Genomic DNA, 18,095 nt, shown 5'->3' with positions numbered 1-18,095 from the left:
TCACTCTTTTTCTGTCACACATAAAGACACACACATCTCTCTCCCCTGGATATGCGCTAGATGATCGACGGATGTGAACAACATCACTGATGTCACATAGACAACCAGGATTGTTTAAAATAGTGCATTGGAGTCAAAAACCTTCAGAGATCATCCAAACAAGACTTCTCCCAGAGGCCAGGCACCGACGGTGACTCTCACCTCTAAGCCCAGTGCTTGGGAGGCTGAGGTAGGAGGATCACTTGACGTCAGGAGTTAAAGACCAGCCTGAACAACATGGCGAGACACCCCCCCGCCCCCGCCTCTACAAAACATAAAAAAGCGGCCAAGCGTGGTGGCTCATGCCTGTAATCCCAGCACTTTGGGAGGCCAAGGCGGGTGGATCACCTGAGGTCAGGAGTGCGAGAGCAGCCTGGCCAACGTAGTGAAACCCTGTCTCTACTAAAAATACAAAAATTAGCCGGGCGTGGTGCCAGGTGCCTGTAATCTCAGCTACTCGGGAGGCTGAAGCCGGAGAATCACTTGAACCTAGGAGGCGGAGGTTGCAGTGAGCCAAGATCGCGCCACTGCACTCCAGCCTGGGTGACAAAGCAAGACCCCCCTCTCTGCAAAACATAAAAAAGCTTAGACAGAACTACATAGAGGACTTAGTAGGACTGCGTAGTGACACGCACCTGCAGTCCTAGGTACTTGGGAGGCTTAGGTGGGAGGATCACCTGAGCCTAGGAGGCCGGGGCTGCAGTGAGCCGTGATCATGCCTCTGCACTCCAGCCTGGTCTGAGAGCCAGCAGCCTCCTGTCCTGCTGTGTGACACACCCTGGCTTTGCCTGGGGACTCTTAGATGGCAATGGTATAACCTGGGCCCTCAAGGTTCTCACCACTGACATTGGTCATTGAGTGTAAGGCAAATAATGATAGGAGTGGTTGGGACAGTAACAAAGGTTTACAGCAATGGCATGGAGGCACTGAGAACTAGAGTAAGTAACCTGTTGTCCTGGGGGAAGGTGGCCTTTTATTTTTTATTTTTTTGAGACAGTCTCACTCTGTTGCCCAGGCTGGAGTGCAGTGGCGTGATTTTGACTCACTGCAACCTCTGCCTCCCACGTTCAAGTGAGTCTCCTGTCTCAGCCTCCTGAGTAGCTGGTACTACAGGCATGCACCATCACGCCCAGCTAATTTTTGTATTTTCAGTATAGACAGGATTTCACTATGTTGGCCATGCTGGTCTCAAACTCCTGACCTCAGGTGATCCGCCTACCTCGGCCTCCCACATTGCTGGGATTACAGGCATAAGCCACCGCGCCAGGCCAGGAAGGTAGCTTTTTAAAGATGAGCCAGCCTGGTGTAGTGGCTCTCACCTATAATCCCAGCACTTTGGGAGGCCCAGGTGGGAGGATGACTTTAAGCCAGCATGGGCAACAAAATGAGACCCCTGTCTCTAAAAAAATTTAAAAATCAGCCGGGTATGGTGGCACACATCAGTAGTCCCAGCTACTTGGGAAACTGAGGCAGTTTGAGGCTGCAGTGAGCCGTGATTATGCCACTGCACTCTAGTTTGGCAGCAGAGCAAGACCCTGTCTCAAAAGAAAAATAAGTAAAAATAAAAGTGAGCTGGGAGGCCAGGCATGGTGGCTCACACCTGCAATTCCAGCACTTTGGGAGGCCAAAGTAGGAGGATCACTTGAGCTTGGGAGTTCAAGACCAGCCTGGGCAACAAAGAGAGACCCCCATCTCTTTAAAAAAAAATACTAATTTTAAAAAATGAGCTGGGAAGTGAAGGAGAGGACACTAGTGCCCTGCAGAGGGAACAGCCAAAGCAGAGGCCTGTAGCATATTGGCAAGAAGCTGGAGTGAGCGGGAAGGGAGGGTGGCGACTGAGGCTGGAGAACCACCTGGGTCCGATTGTGAAGGGCCTTGCCAGTTTGACAGTTGCACTGTCATGACAACTTGAGGCCTGGCCCTGCCACTTATTAATGGCATGCCTGACCGTGAGCATCATTGTGTGACCGCCGAGCCTCAATGGGTGGTGACCACTGACAGGGAAGACCAGAGGGGTGAGCATCTTGATTGCAGGACAGTGCAGGCCTTGCACCTCGAGAGACAGAAGTGGCTACGACTTGGGAGTCAGTGATAATTGAGTGGTGACAAGGCCCGGTTGTGGTTGGAGCTTGTGGGATAGAAGCTGATTTGGCCCGGGATTGATGATGCAGATTTGGAGAAGGTCAAGGGAAGGGCCTCCAGAGGGTGGGGTGGGGGCCCAGAAACGTCATGAAACTGCTTTGCAGGGCAGGTTGTTGGTTTCTCCCGTGTTACTAGTTGACCAAGAACTTGACCTGCAGGGGCTGCTCAGCCTTGACTCAGAGTGTCAGGAGGAACAGGGCCGCAAAGCAGAAGTTCTCTTTTTAAACCTTTTAAAATTTATTTTTATTGTGGTTTTGTTGTTGTTTTTGAGGCAGGATCTCACTCTGTCGCCCAGGCTGGACTGCAGTGGCACAATCATAGCTAACTGCAATATTGACCTCCCAGGCTCTAGTGATCCTCCCAGCCGAGCCCCCCGATTAGCTGGGATTGCATACAGGTGTGCATCACCTTTCCTGGGTAATTTTTAATTTTTTTTTTTTTTGTAATGATGGCATCTCTCTGTGCTGCCCAGGCTGGTCTTGAACTCCAGGCTTAAGCAGTCCTCCCACCTTGGCCTCTGAAAGCGCTGGGATTAAAGGCATGAGTCGCCACACTCAGACAATTTATTTTTAAATTTGCATGTAGGAAAATTCATTTTTTCGAGTAGAGTTCTCTGAATTTTGACAAACGGATAAAGTTGTTTGATTACCGCCATAAGAAAGATTGGAAAGTTCGCTCTCCCACAAACAGAAATACTCCCTCCTCCTGTCCCTGTGTAATTGATTTTTCCCCTCACTCCCTAACCCCAGCGACCACAGATCCATCCCTATGGTTTTGCCTTTTCCAGGAAGGCACAGAAATGATGTGGCAAGATGTGTTTGAGACTCACACAAGTAGCATGAATTGGTGATACCTTTTATTGCCAGGTAGTATTCTGTTGTATGGTGTATCCCAGTTTATCCATGAATGGCTTGAAGAATATTTAGGTTGTTGTAGTTTTGGATGATTATGAATAATGCCGCTCTGCACATTTATATACAGATTTTTGTGTGAATATAGATTTTCCTTTCTATTGCCTTAATACTAGGAGTAGGATTGCTGGATCCCATGCTAAGTGTATATTTCACCGTAAGAAACTGCCAATCTGTTTTCCAAAGTGGCTGTCACATTTCACATTTTTGCATTCCCACCAGCAGTGCATGAATATTCTGGCTTCTCCACATCCCTGCCAGCACTTGACATTGTCTGTTTTGTTGCTGTTGGTTGTTTTTGTTTTATTTTGCTTTAGCCATTCTAATAAGTGGGTAGCGGTGTCTCGATGTGGTTTTAATTTGACTAATGATGTTGAGCATCTTTTCATGTGCCTGTCTGCCATCCATATATATTCTTTGGTATAGTATCTGTTCAAATCTTTTGCCATTTTTGAAACCAGGTTGTTTGCTCATTATGTTGTTTTTGGTTTTTGGAGATGGAGTCTGGCCCTATCGCCCAGGTTGGAGTACAGTGGCGCGATCTCGGCTCATTGCAACCTCTGCCTCCCAGGTTCAAGCGATTCTCCTGCCTCAGCCTCCCCAGTAACTGAGATTACAGATGCCCACCACCACGCCTTGCTAATTTTTTTGTTGTTGTATTTTTGTAGAGATGGGGTTTCACCATGTTGGCCGGACTGGTCTCAAACTCCTGACCTCAGGTGATCCACCCACCTCGGCCTCCCAAAGTGCTGGAATTCCAGGCGTGAGCCAGCACACTGGCCTGCTTCTGTTTTGAGAGCTTAAAAAAAAGTGTTCTGGGCCAGGCATGGTGGCTCACGCCTGTAATCCCAGCACTTTGGGAGGCCGAGGTGGGCAGATGGGCAGATCACGAGGTCAGGAGATGGAGACCATCCTGGCTAACACGGTGAAACCCCGTCTCTACTAAAAATACAAAAAATTAGCTGGGCATGGTGGCAGGCGCCTGTAGTCCCAGCTACTTGGGAGGCTGAGGCAGGAGAATGGCATGAACCCGGGAGGTGGAGCTTGCAGTGAGCGGAGATCATGCCACTGTACTCCAGCCTGGGTGACAGAGCAAGACTCCATTTCAAAAAAAAAAAAAAAAGGGTTCTGGGTTGGGTGAGGTGGCTTATGCCTATAATTCTAACACTTTGAGAGGCCAAGATGGGAGGATCACTTGACACCAGGAATTCAAGACCAGCGTGGGCAACATAGTGAGACCCTATCTCGACAAAAAATTAAAAATTAGCCAGAAGGCTGAGGCAGGAGGATTGCTTGAACCCAAGAGTTTGTGGCTGCAGTGAGCTATGATTATGGCATTGCACTTCAGCCTGGGCAGTGGAGTGAGACTTTGACTCAAAAAAAAAAAAAAGTGTTCTGACTACAAGTCCGTTTTGCAAATGTTTACTCCAGTTGGTGGATTTTAATTCTCCTAGCAGTATCTTTCACAGAGCAAAAGTTTTAAATTTTGATGATATCCAGTTTATCCTTTTTTTTTTTTTTTTTTTAACGAAGTGGGCTTTTGGTGTTGTGTCTGAGAAATCTTTCCCCAGCCCAATGCCACAAAGATTTTTCTCCAAGAAATTTTATGTTTTTACATTTTAAAACAGAGGTCGGCAGATTTTTTGTGTGTGAAGAGCCAGATGGTAAATATTCTCAGCTTTTTTGGCCATACGGTTGCTACTACTTAACTGTGTTATTGTAGTACAAAACTATCTATAGACAGACAATACATAAACAAATGAGACAAGCTGTGTTCCAATAAAACTTTATTTATAACAACAGGCAATGGGCCAGGTTTGTACCACAGGCCATGATGTGTGTTTCAGAAGGTCCACTTTTCCCAGGCCTAGAGGATACCACACTGTGGACAGTAAGCCTGGGGCAGCCATTGTCCATCTCACCGTCCATGAAAGCAGAATGAGGGAAAAAGCAAAGTAGATGCCTAACTCTTAGAGAAAGGGCGAGGAGAAGGAAAGGTAAAGGAAAAAAGAGAAAGAAAGAAGGGAAATGCTTGAATTACATTTTGAGCAAGCTTCAATGTGCATTTTAATTCTTCAGTGTTAACCCTTGTGGTCTGTTTGGATCAGCTTCCAGCAAATGTTTTTGTCTGTTTGTTTGTTTTTGAGCCAGTGATCTATTCTAAAATCTCGTGGCCACAGATGGTGTAACAGACACGTGGAGTTTCTCATGATTAAACTCTATAGGTCCCGAGCTGCTACTGAAAGTTGAAATTTAGCCATTTCCCATTAACGAATATTTAGAATTCTATCCAGTTTTATACTCTTATGAACCATGAGGTAGTGCCTTCCTTGCACTTTTTGTTTTGTTTTGTTTTGAGACAGAGTCTTACTCTGTTGCCCAGGCTGGAGTGCAGTGGCGCCATCATGGCTCATGCAGCCTTGATCTCCTGGGCTCAAGCGATCCTCCCTGCCTTTGTCTCCCGAGTAGCTGAAACTATAGGCATGGGTCACCATGCCCACTAAATTATTTTATTTTTTGTTGAGAGTCAGGGTCTCACGTTGTTGTCCAGACTGGTCTTGAACTCCTGCACTTGCGTGATTATTTCTGTAGAAAGATCCTGCAGTTGTAAGTCAGAAGGTTCTACCATCTCATACTCAGATCAGTAGCAGGTGATCTTGCGCTGGATTTTATTCCATGTGACTGGCAGAAAATAGCATCTGGTTTTCTTTTGCATTTTCCTCATTGTTCACGAAGATGAAGTTCAGTGTCTTTTTTCTGGACTTACGAGCCATTTGAATTTAAGGCCTTTATAAATTGCTGCTCACATCCTTTGCCTACTTCCCTCTTGGTTACGTCTCTTCTTTTATCCCTTACCAATTTGTAGATGTTCCGAATCAAGTTTTCCCAACCTCGGCAGTACTGACATTTGGGGGTAGATAATTCTTGGTTGTGGGGCCGTCCTGTGCCCTGAAGGATGCTTTACAGCTCTCTGACTTCTACCCACCAGGTGTCAGTAGCACCCCCTCCCCCGACCCCTGGCCCTGACCAAGTCACAGTAACCAAAAATGTCTCCAGACATTGCCCTGTGTCCCCTTGGGGGCAGAATGGCCCAGTGCGAAAACCACAGGTCTAAATAATAGAATATGCAGTGAATCTTTTCTCTAGGCTACTCCTCTTTGTCTAGGTCTGTGATGCCTTTTGCTGTACAGAAGTTTTTAATTTCATGGAGTCTCACTTTTCAGTCTTTTTTTCTATGGCTTTTGATGCTAACCTACTTTTTAAAGAGCAGGGAGCATAGGACATCCTCAAATAAAAGAAATGCTAGGAAATTGTACTGATTTTGCACATTGTCTGAGAGTAGTAGGAGGGTAGGGAAGACCTGGATGTTTCTACCAGGAAGAAAGAAACCAGACCTAATTCTTCCCTCGGCGTTGATTCAGGGAGTAGGTAGGAAATCTCCACATGAGAGGTGTGTTCAGATTTTTATGTAACTGCTGGCAAGGCTATTTTTAAAGAAGGCCAAAGGCGCATGACCGTGGGCACTGGGTGTTCAAACATAACAGAATTGAGCAACAGGGATCTGGGGAAAGGGATGGGCTCTCACCGAGACCTCCAGGCGGGTGGCCATCCACAGGGATGACTACCTGTGTGTTTAGAGGCAGGGATGAGGGGCCTCTGAGAAGTGAGCCCAGTGTGTGGCGCACTTTCAGCAGGGCGGGCTCGGCATACTTGGCCGCATTGATCTGGACTCTTCTCCAAAGTCATCACTGGCTCTGATGTTTATCACTGAAAGGAAAGGCTTCAGCAACTGAGAAAGACATTTCAAAGCCTGCAAACTGTGAAGACCAAGCTCCTCTGACTGGTAGAGAAACCTTCACCTCTTTCCAGCTCAGTCACTGTGTCTTTGGGAATAAACAGGTGCAGAGGACCATTGCCTACCTGCCCCCTCAGCAGCAGGGTGTCCAGGGGTGGGGTTCAGGTACACCCCACAGGCTCTGGACATGGAGAGAAAGCAATCGGAAATCTGGAATTCTCTCGAGAGACAACCCAAAGGCTTTTTTACAGGATCTTAAATTGTGGTGCTGGAATTGTTTGTAGGTCTCTCCAAAGCCCTCTTAGTGAACTTGGAGTTGTTCTGTTTTGTGTCCATGGACTATTTTTTAGAGCAGTTTTAGGTTTACAGAAAAATTGTGGAGAACACTCGTTCCGTAGCATTACAATGAAGTATTGACTGAATAAAATTTTTTTTAAATAGAAAGAAGCCGGACACAGTGGCTCATGCCCGTAATCCTAGCACTTTGGGAGGGTGAGATGGAAGGATTACTTGAGGCCAGGAGTTCAAAATTAACCTGGGCAAGATACCATCTCTACAAAAAGTTTTAAAAATCAGCCGGGCGTGGTGGCGCATGCCTGCGTTCCCAGCTACTCAGGAGGCTGAGATGTGAGGATCGCTTGAGGATCTCCCAGGAGCCTTGGCTGCTGTGAGCTGTGATGGCGCCACCACACCCATTATTAGCATCTCACATTCACATGGTACCTCTGTTATTCTTGGTGAATCAATATTGACACATTATTAGTAACTAAAGCACGTAATTCAGATTAGAGTTCACTCTGTATGTTGTTCATTCTATGGGTTTTGACAAACATGTATTGTCACATCCACCACTATATATCATGCAAAATAGTTTCACTGCCCTAAAACCCTGGCAATCCCGTGTTCCACTATTTGTTGTCCCCCCCACGCCGACCTGCATCCCTGGCAACCATTGATCTTTTTCTCTGTAGTGTGCCTCTTCCAGAAGGTCATAGAGTTGGAATCATACAGTGTATCACTTAACAGTATACATTTAAAGTTCCTTTAAATGTCTTTCCTAGCTTAATAGCTCATTTCTTTTTATCATCAAAAAATATGCCCCTGTGCAGCTGAACCACATGAATGGAGTCTGTTCATTCATTCACCCATTGGAGGAGATCCTGGTTGCTTCCAGGTTTTGGCAATTATGAGTGAAGCCGCTGTAAACATCCATGTGCAGATTTTTGTGTGGCTGTAAGTTAACATGCAGCATAGAAAAGAATCTCTAAGTGCAGGGCCAGGTGCTGTGGCTCACGCCTCTAATCCCAGCACTTTGGGAGGCTGAGGCAGGTGGATCACCTGAGGTCAGGAGTTCGAGACCAGCCTGGCCAACACGACGAAATCCCGTCTCTACTAAAAATACAAAAATTAGCTGGGCATGGTGGCAGACGCCTGTAATCCCAGCTACTCAGGAGGCTGAGGTAGGAGAATCACTTGAACCTGGGACGCAGAGGTTGCAGTAAGCCGAGATTGTGCCACTGCACTCCAGCCTGGGTGACAGAGTGAGACTCTGTCTCAAAAACAAAACAAAAAAAAAAAAAAAGAAAGAAAGAAAATCTCTAAGTGCAAATGCAGTTACTAGTTTTGCCTTCATATACTGCAATATGAACATTTTGAATTTACTTGCTCTTTTTCTGTTGGCAGATTTTTGAAAAATACAATGTCTAATGGTTATGAAGACCACATGGCCGAAGACTGCAGGGGTGACATCGGGAGAACGAATTTGATCGTCAACTACCTCCCTCAGAACATGACCCAGGATGAGTTACGAAGCCTGTTCAGCAGCATTGGTGAAGTTGAATCTGCAAAACTTATTCGGGATAAAGTAGCAGGTAAAGAAATGGAGGCGTTTTAGTAAACCGGGTATTGGTGGCCATCCTTTGGGCACTGTCTCCTTTGCCTGTGACTCTGTGGCAGTCCTCAGTGCAGGATAACTACAGCCTTGAAACGATGGCTGTGAAGTTTCATTTTTATTTCAAACTCTGTCCATTGCTCTTGTATAAGATCGGACATAAGTTCCCAAAAGAGGAAAAATTCATTGTAAGACAGAGAGCATGTACAAAATAAGACAGTGGGAGGAGAGGAAGGAACCAGAGACAGGGCATTCTGAGAGCTGGAAGGGGCTGGAGAACCACAGCCTGACCTGGCTTGGCCTGGGCAGATTGATTGGGTCCCACGTGTGGAAGGGACCCTGGCGAGTGTACTGTCCAGGGCAGGTGCAGGTAGGCCTGCCCCTGTCTGTCCAGGCCCCCACTCTTGGTCAGGCCCAGGTCAGCAGAACACCGAGGACCTTGTGGACAGCCCTTTGTTATGTTTGGGCTGCTCTGTCTACTGTCAACACCATCAACTTGAACTTCTGCACCATGCTGAGCTTGAACTCTCAGAGGGGCAGGAGCCTGGCAGCTAAAAGCCCTGCTGTTCCACTCCCTCACAGTGGGACTTCTAAGCCTTTGTGTCCCCATCCGGAATGTGGAGATTGTGGCTTCTACATCCTGGTGGTCCCTACCTCGTAGGTGTTTGCAGAGGTCCTGGCACCTGTGAAGGCCTTCCTTACAGAGTGGCCTCCATTCTGAGAGCATGGCTTCAAGGACTCGGGAGAGAATTACGGACAGACCATGTGCGGAGCTCTCCTCCTCCTCCTCTCCCAGTGGCCCCTCTTCCTCCTCTTCCCTCTACCCGCCCCCACCCCCCTGCCTTCCTTTCTGTCTCCGCCCTGCTTTAGGAAGCCAAGGAGTGGCCAGTCCTCTCGGGGCTCTGTCTGCCACCCTGGATTTGGGGACTGTGATTCCCTATACTGAAAACTCACTTCAGGCTGGGCACGGTGGCTCACACCTATAATCCCAGCACTTTGGGAGGTCGAGGTGGGAGGATCACTTGCTCAGAAGTTCAAGACCAGCCTGGGCAACATGGTGAAACCCCATCTCTACGAAAAATACAAAAACTTAGCTGGGCGTGGTGGCCCGCATCTGTGGTCCTGGCTATTTGGGGGCGCTGAGGCAGGAGAATTGTTTGAGTCTTGGGGGTTGAGGTTGCAGTGAGCTGAGATTGCACCTTACCAAGTACCACTTGGTACTAAAGTGTCTTCTACACTTTAGCCTGGGCAACATAGTGAGACCTTGTCTCAAAAAAAAAACAAAAAACTAATTTAAAAGTTGAATGCTGGGCACGGTGGCTCATGCCTATAATCCCAGCACTTTGGGAGGTCAAGGCAGGCAGATCACCTGAGGTCAGGAGTTCGAGACCAGCCTGGCCAACATGGTGAAACCCTGTCTATACTAAAATTCAAAAATTAGCCAGGCGTGGTGGCGCACGCCTATAATCCCAGCTACTCAAGAGGCCGAGGCAGGAGAATCACTTGAACCTGGGAGGCGGAGGTTGCAATGAGCTGAGATTGCGCCACTGCACTCCAGTCTGGGCAACAGAGTGAGACTCTGTCTCAAAAATAAAAAGTTAACAAAAGTTTCTATTATGAAACATTTCAGGCATACATGAACATAGAGTGATGTGTTGAACCTGATGTACCCATCATTGCACTTTATCTTCAACATTTCCCCAGTAACCTTAAGACACCTGACCCCCAAATGACTCCCAAAGAGCCTGTCTGGCCGCTCTACAGGGAATTAGCTCTTCAGATGCAGGCACTGAATAAGAAAGCCTTCTCTCCTTCCAACTCCAAGAGTCTGATTTAATAAACGCCTTCTCAATAGGGATTTTACACAGTATACAAACTTGAGCAGTATTAGAATGTTCTAGAAGCCAGCATCTGTTTCCTGCTCCAGGAGACCATCCTAAATAAGAGAAGGGTTTTAAAATTCTCCTGTGCCACTAACAATTCTCACCTTTTTCCTCTTTCTGGTGGAAGGGAATTTTCCTTGATATTCCTGAGCACCAGAGATATTGCAAGCATTCCCATGGAATTTGCAGTCATTCTCCTGCAACCTGACTTCTTTGTCTGTTCCCTTGTGGTTTTCACAGGAATGTGAGCTATGCTAAAGGAACACCTAGATTTGGCTCAGTCTGGAGAGAACTGGTTTTGAGAATCAGTGAAGGCTGCAAAAGTGTAATTTGGAAATTATTTCAGTTCAGAGGTGAGCCCTGTCTTATCTTTGGACAGTAGTTAGTAACTGGCGCACCAGGAGTTGTGGAGTGGCTGGGCCTGGGCTTTCATCTTGGCCCAGCCTCTTGTTAGCAGCCCTTCAAGTGACTGGAGCTTTATGGAGAACAGGCTGCAACCTGGCTTTGCTCAGCCTGCCGCCAGTGTGGGCAAACCTCTTCGCTGGCAGGGCCCGGGGCGCGGCGCTAGGTCTCACCACCCCTCTCCCCAGCCAACGGCTTTCTCCCAGCCTCCCAAGACAGCCTCTCACCCGGCCAGGCAGGCACCCTGGCGAATCTGATCCCTGGCCTAGCTCAGCTCACAACACGGGTGTCCCCGAGCCCCACAGCAGCCATTTCCCCGTGTTTACCCTCCTCGGTCCTCTGACCACCCCCTTCACCCTCAGCTGATGACCACCTCCCGCTTCGCAGTGGAACTAGTAGCGTCTCCAGCTCTCCAGCCCCGATCCTCCCTTCCCTTCCCTTCCCGGCTTCCCAAGAGCCTCAGGCTCTCCAAGTGCCCACTTTTCCTGGGCTTCGAGTGTCTTGAAAGGAATTCCTTCCAGACTTCCAGCTTCCTCTAGCTCGGAGTTCCTCCACATCTGTGGCTCCTGATGTCAGGGCTGGACGCCGCATTGGACACTGCAGGGTGTTGAGCAGCATCCCTGGCCTCCACCCACGTGGTCCCAGTAGTGACATCCCAGTGGTGAAACCCAAAAATGTCCTGACATTGCCGCATGTCCCCTGGGAGGCAGAGTCTCCCCTAGCGAGAGCCACTGCTGTGTGTGTTGGCCTCCCACCCACATACTGTCCTGTTCCCTGTCTCCACCTCCTTCCAGAAGCATCCTCTCCCATTGGCTTTCAGGAGCACCTCCTCCTCCCACCTGTCTAACTGCCCCTGAGGCCACGCCCCATCTGTCTTTAGGCCTTTCCCCAGCCTTCGACTCAGCCGGTTATGCCAGAGGGTTATGTCATTCTCCTCTTCTTCCAAAGCTGACACTCAGGGTGGGCAGAGTCACCTCATGGCTCCCAGCTGCCCTCTGTCTGCCACCTCCTTTTTGACCAGAAGGCTGTCCTGAGCTCCAGACGCCCTCGGCCCCTTAAATTCAGTATATTCCTAACTGACCTGACTCTCCCTAAAGCCAGCCACTCCTTTCCAGTTGTCCCCACCTTAGCCGATGGCACCACCATCCACTTGGTACCTCTGCTCAGAAATCTAGGCGTGTCCTTGGCTCTCATCCTCCTGGGTGTTGCTTCAGTCCATCCCTTTCCCCTCTCTCCTCAGCCACCATTCTAGCCCAGGACACCACTGCTGGTGGCCTGCGCTGTCGTTTTGGCCTCTTAACTGGCCTCCTATGCTCCCTGAAGACCACTGTCCTCACTGCAGCAGAGGGGCCTGTTTGACAGCCCGCATGTGACCCTGTCACTCCCCTCCTCAAACCGTTCAGGTCCTGGTCGTGTTTGCTTGAGGAGGCCTCCCTTGGCCCAAGTGTCAGATGCTCCGCTGTGGGTTCCTATGGCACCTGGGCCGACCTGCACTGTGGGGTTTCCACCTGGCACTGAGCTGGAGCTTTCTGGTCCAGCACATCAGTATCTCTCCTGGAGGGAGGAGCTTTGTTAATCTCCGTGGCCCTAGACATAGCCAGTCGGTGTTTGCAGAGTGAAGGAAGGAATGAATGAATGAGTGGTGCTGGGGATGGGGGAGAGTGCAGATCATCATTCAGCAAATACTGGTTGAGTGCCAGCCATGGGCTGGGCACTGGTGGCGGGAGGAAGGAGGGGCGTGATGATGGCTGGGAGGAAGGGACTGCCCCATGTGCTGCTCTCAAGATTCGGAATGTTTCTGGCTGGCCTGGCCCTGGTCCCTATGTTGGGGATATGGCGTTGGTTGGTTGTTGGCTGTTCCACCCACAAACACCAGCTAAGGAGGCCACTGCAGCGCCCGGCGGTCCTGCCCGCTGCCTTCCTGGGCAGCCCTGCCCCAGTGTCTGGTCTCTCCACAGTGGCCCCATATGTCCCTCGGGGGATCAGAAGGAGTCAGCCCTCTACCCTCATGGATGACCTGTCATGCCGGAGCCACCAGGCTGCAGCCCCATTCACGGCTTCTGTCTTGCTGTATATCTCTGGTCGGGTTAAAGCCCACACCGCTGCCCAAGGCTTTAACCACATCCTGGAGGGGAGGGGGTGTCCCGAGAGGGTAGGGACACCCCTGGGCGCCTGCCCCCTCTCCCCACTTGCTGCACCCTTCCCCCCCCCCGGCACCCCCCGGTCAGGCTCTACTCTTGGGCGCTCGTGATTCTCTGAACACTGTTCCCTCTGCAGGAATGTCCTTCCGGACTTTCCCAGCCTGACGGCTTTTTTCTCAATATGAGTCATGTTTGCTCCTCACAGAAGAAAAAACTTAAGCATGAGCCAAGCAGAAACAAACAAACAAACAAAAAATCACCCACAATCACACCGCTGTTAGCTTTTGGGCACATGTCCCTCCAAACGATTTTCTTTACGTATTCATGGCCATAAGCAGTCACGTATTTCTACAGAATGGGCTCTTCTCTCAGGCTGTGGATAAACTTTCCTTCCTGTATCTGGACATTTTTCCACTTCGCTGAACATCTCGTGATCCCATCATCATCAGTCGCATAGTATTCTGCTTCCCATTTGTTGATATTTGAAAGCCCTGCTGACATAAATGTCCTGGCACAAATCTTTGCTCACTGGTTATTTCCATAGAAAGTCTTCCTGCTGGTGAAGCGGCAGATGGGAGAGCGCACCTTTTAAAGGCTCTTGGTCCCTGTCGCTAACTCACTCTCTAGGGGACGCTTAGTTCACCCTTCCTTCTGTCCAGCCCTGCTATCCGCTAGCCTTGGCAGGATTTCTCACCTTTGCCACCCTGTGAGGGACGAGCGACATCCGATCAGGGTGATTCCTATTTCGAGTGAAGTTCATCACTGTTTCTATTTAGTGGTTGTTTGTACTACTTTTGTAAAATACCCTTCTTGTCCTTTGCCTGTTTCTTTTCTTTTGCAGACCTTTGCTGTTTCTTATTTATTGCTGAATTAATTCAGTCCCCACCTCCAATCTCTGTCTCTCAGTGAAGTCTTCCCTTGAGCCTTTAAAGAGAGAACTCACGGGACCTGCCCTCACGGTGCAGAGGAGGGCTTCACCCACAGGGCACTCGCCCCCTCAGCCCTGCACCCCATGTCAGGTCAGGGCGCTTCCAGCTGCAAGAAGCATGGAGGGATGGAAGCATTGTGTCTGGCAGCGTAAGACAAGGAAGCAGCTCTCCAGTCTTAACCCTCATCCAAAGAGAGGGAGAAATGTGTTTGGAAGTTCGAGAGCACTGGCCAGTGTTTGCCCAGTGTGGGCGGTGTATGGGTGCCCAGTAAGGCAACCATGGTGCTCCCCACAGAGGCAGCTTTGTCTTCTCCAGGCAGCAGCTTTCAGGGTACAGTCCCTGGGCCAGCAGCAGCATCAGGATACTTGGGGAAATGTGACTCTCAGACCCTGCCTTGTGGCCAGAAAGGGTGAGGAGGCTCTTCCTCCAGTTGAGGGAAGTGAGAGCCGGGCATGCACTGGCCTCTGGGACAGCCCTGCATTTCACTCCCGGGTTCTGCGTCCTGCATTCCTCCCTGCCAGTCTCCTTCCTGCTTCCCCGTATCTCCCACCCACACCCTCTCCATCCCATCTCCCATCCCAGGGGCCCCGTTTGCCCCCCGAGCACCGACACCAGGCAGGCCCACCACGGCCTGTGCAGGAGCCAGGCCCCTCTGAGCTTGGCTCCCTGTCCTCCTGCTCCCTCGCAAACCCTCAGACCTCCTGTCTCGGGGCTGATCTCCCATCTCCAGGCAGGGGCTTTGGCAGGCTCTGCCACTGGTGGGCAGGAGGAGCATCTGTAAGGAGTTTGGGGATGTGGATTCCCACACCTGCCTGACATCCTGGGTCCCGGGATGGGGTAGGGGCATCTAGGGAGCCAAGTTGTTGCCTTGAACTCCAGATGCCCCTGGTGCAGGTGGCTTGTGGACCTTGCCTGGAGAAACAGTAACTTGGGGGCCCGTTTGCACTTCTCCTCTGGAGGCCTCCTCTCCTCTGCATAACCATGGGAAGCCCCATGCCCCTCATGCACTGGAATCACTAGGGAGCTTTAAAAACCACTGAGGAGGCTGGGCGCGGTGGCGCACGCCTATAATCCCAGCACTTTGGGAGGCCAAGGTGGGAGGATCACTTGAGCTCAGGAGTTTGAGACCAACCTGGGCAACATGGCGAAACCCCATCTCTACAAAAAATTAAAAAATTAGCTGGGCGTGGTGGCGTGCCCCTCTAGTCCCAGCTACTTGGGGGACTGAGGTGGGAGCATCGCCTGAGCCTAGGAGGCAGAGGTTGCAGTGAGCCGAGGGCGTGCCACTGCACTCCAGTCTTGGCAACAGACTGAGACCCTGACTTAAAACCACTGAGGCCAACTGGCAACCCCCCCACCTCCTCCTTTTCTGACTTCATTGGTTGGGGGTGTCGCCTGGGCAGTCAGTACTGGCTTAGAAAGCTGCCCAGATTTGTTTGTATTGGAGGCAAAGGTGGAGGTGGGTGGTCAGGTGCTGGACAAAGCCCTTCCAGTGATGGCCTCACCCAGCGGGTGGAAACCAGGGCACCTTCATCCCTCACCTGCCTGCCTTCCTGCTGCCTCCAGGCATCTACCACAGAGAGGAGAGCAGATTCTGGGGATGAAGCCAGGCCTTGACTCACAAGGCTCAGCCTGTAGGGAGATCAGGGGCCTGCCCCCACTACCTGTCCTCTGGGTGGGGCATTCCTCTACTGCCCTGGCCTGTGCACATAGCCTGCATCTCCCATCTGGATTAGATCACCAGCCCGCTGGCTCCACACTGGCTCTGCCCTGCTGCCAGTGGCCACTTCCTAGGCCCTTGCCACACGGGCCACCTCTACTTTCTGGGAATACACTGGTATTGTCTCTGCCTCGGAGACTTGGCACCTGCTCTTCTGTCTGGAATGCTCACATCAGCCACGCAGAGGTTTAAAATATCTCCTCTGCGACGGGCCCTCCTGACCCGTGTCTTAATGCTTGTCAGTTTCTCACCACCATGTTGTCTGACTTGCCCCCAGGGATGTGACGGCTTTCATGATGGCAGCGACCGTCCTCTGTCATGCATCACTAACTCCCAGCCAAGCACAGGGCCTGACACATAGTAGGTGCTCAGTTAATGCGTCAGCTCCTTGAGGACAGAGAAGAGCTTGACCATGGAAGGTGACAGGGGCAGCCCAGGGGTGTGCGACTCCCTCGGTGATGTTGGCAGGTGTGGGCATGTGTGGTGAGGAAGAGCATGTGGCAGAGACAAGGGCCAAAGGTGGGTCCTCAGGGCCCATGGGTCTCCATGGAATGGACAGGGAGTGAGGAGCCTGAGGAGGGACAGCCAGGGAGACGGAAACCTGGTGTGGTTTCCACATCCTGGAGGAGGGGTGTCCCAAGAGGGTAGGCCCTACCCTGAGCTGCCGAAAGCTCAGGGGACACATCCTGAAACGGTCCCCGGGGCAGTGACCATCCTAGGGGACCAGTCAGGATCACCTAGCACCTGGGAGATGAGGAAGCAGGGACTTGGTCCAAGCAGGGACCATGTTTCTGTGTTGAGAGGAACTGGCTGTGGCTGAGGACACAGGAACGGGGATTGGTGCTCGAGTCCCTACCAGTGTGTGACTTTCTCAAGCAGCACTTAGGCTGCCTGAGGCGCCACAGCCAAGGAGGCAGGTGGTCCAGGCTTGTTTATGGAGCAGAAAGATGGGGCCCGGATGCAGATGGCGCTGAGCACTTCGAGAGCAGGTGTTCAGGAGTGAAAAAAACCCAGCCAGGCTGGCATCGTGGTCAAGAATCCATATCACAGGAATCCCTGACCCCAGAGGCTGTCCCCTCTGGTCCTGCCCTTGCCATCCCGAGTCCCTCCCGTGGTGTCCAGTGAGTGGGTATTCGCTTGTACGTGTGCTGAGTGTGTCACAAAGGGGGTGCAGGGACACCTGCCAGTTTCACACTGCCGTCTGGAGCACTTGCAGAGGCCCTGGCAGTCCTGACCTGGCTGCACTGCTCCGTTGCTTGTTCTCCAAGCTGCGATCCCAATTCGCTCCACACGGGCTTGCTCCTATGGTCTTGGTGCTCCGGGTTCTCACTTTGTCCAGGGCCCCAGAGCTGAGTCTCTTAGCCCTGAGGAGTTTTATTAGAAATACGGGTCTAGAGGATCTGATTTTGGTTTTGTTCTTTAGGAAAGAGAGCACCCCATGCAGAACTAACTGCACGTCATTTCTATAGCTGCTACGTCAGGACCATGCCTTAAGTGTGGGCTGGGCGTCCTGACTTCCTTCCGCGGAGGGCAGTGTGGAAAGGGGTGGGAGTCACTTTACAGCCAAGAAACCTGGCAAACTGACTGCCTCGGCCCAGTGATCACGGTCAGCACCAGCAGCCATAAGTCACGTTGACGGCCTGTGCCCTTGACATCGTGTGACGAGAAGGGCGCTCCAGCTGTGACAGACTCCAGCAAACCCAATCGAGAGTCTACGGGATGTCCGACCAGTCTTCAAAACCGTCACAGTCACGAGAAACAAGAAACTGTCATAGTCGAGAGGAGCCTGAGGGGATGTGACTACTAAATGTCACGTGGGATCCTGGATGAGGTCCTGGGGCAGGAAAGAACATGAGGGAAAGACTAAGGAAGCGGCTGGGGCGTGGACTAGAGGTAATGGGAACATTCGTCGTCACCAGCATTTCATACTCACTTGCGGTGGTACCCATAGGGGAAACTGGGAGGGGGCCATATGGGAACTTGGTATTATCCTTGTAATTTTTCTGTAAACCTAAAACTGTTCTGAAAAATAAAATTCATTTTAAAAAGAAAGTGGCAAACCTGGGTTAGGCTCTCTGCTGGATTTGTAATCTTGCTGTCGGTGAGATGGATGTGGATGTCCCTGGCCCAGCTGCCAGGAGGATCTCTGCCTCAGTGGGGCTCCAGGCCACCTCCTCTTCGGTGACCTGCTCATTGTCGCGCTCTGCCGGCTGGGGGAATGGAGCAGTGCTGGGTGAGGCT

The 18,095-nt window shown here is 50.8% G+C and overlaps 1 protein-coding gene across 3 annotated transcripts in view; it reads left to right on the top strand.

Moving 5' to 3' along the window:
- The window catches only part of ELAVL1 (ELAV like RNA binding protein 1), a 43,413-nt gene that overhangs the window by 5,299 nt on the left and 20,019 nt on the right, over positions 1–18,095 (top strand). For 2 of the 3 annotated variants that reach the window (XM_009434517.5, NM_001280194.1), the window contains exon 2: positions 8,572–8,759. In XM_009434517.5, coding sequence (XP_009432792.1) covers positions 8,588–8,759 — 172 coding nt within the window. In that variant the 5' untranslated portion in view covers positions 8,572–8,587. Of the gene's footprint in view, positions 1–8,571; positions 8,760–10,907; positions 17,748–18,095 lie in introns of those variants that run through there. The other variant, XM_016934172.4, reaches the window with a different exon arrangement.

Source organism: Pan troglodytes, chromosome 20 (genome assembly GCF_028858775.2).
Source record: "Pan troglodytes isolate AG18354 chromosome 20, NHGRI_mPanTro3-v2.0_pri, whole genome shotgun sequence".
Lineage (NCBI taxonomy): Eukaryota > Metazoa > Chordata > Mammalia > Primates > Hominidae > Pan > Pan troglodytes.
This window is presented reverse-complemented; position numbering and strand designations above follow the sequence as displayed.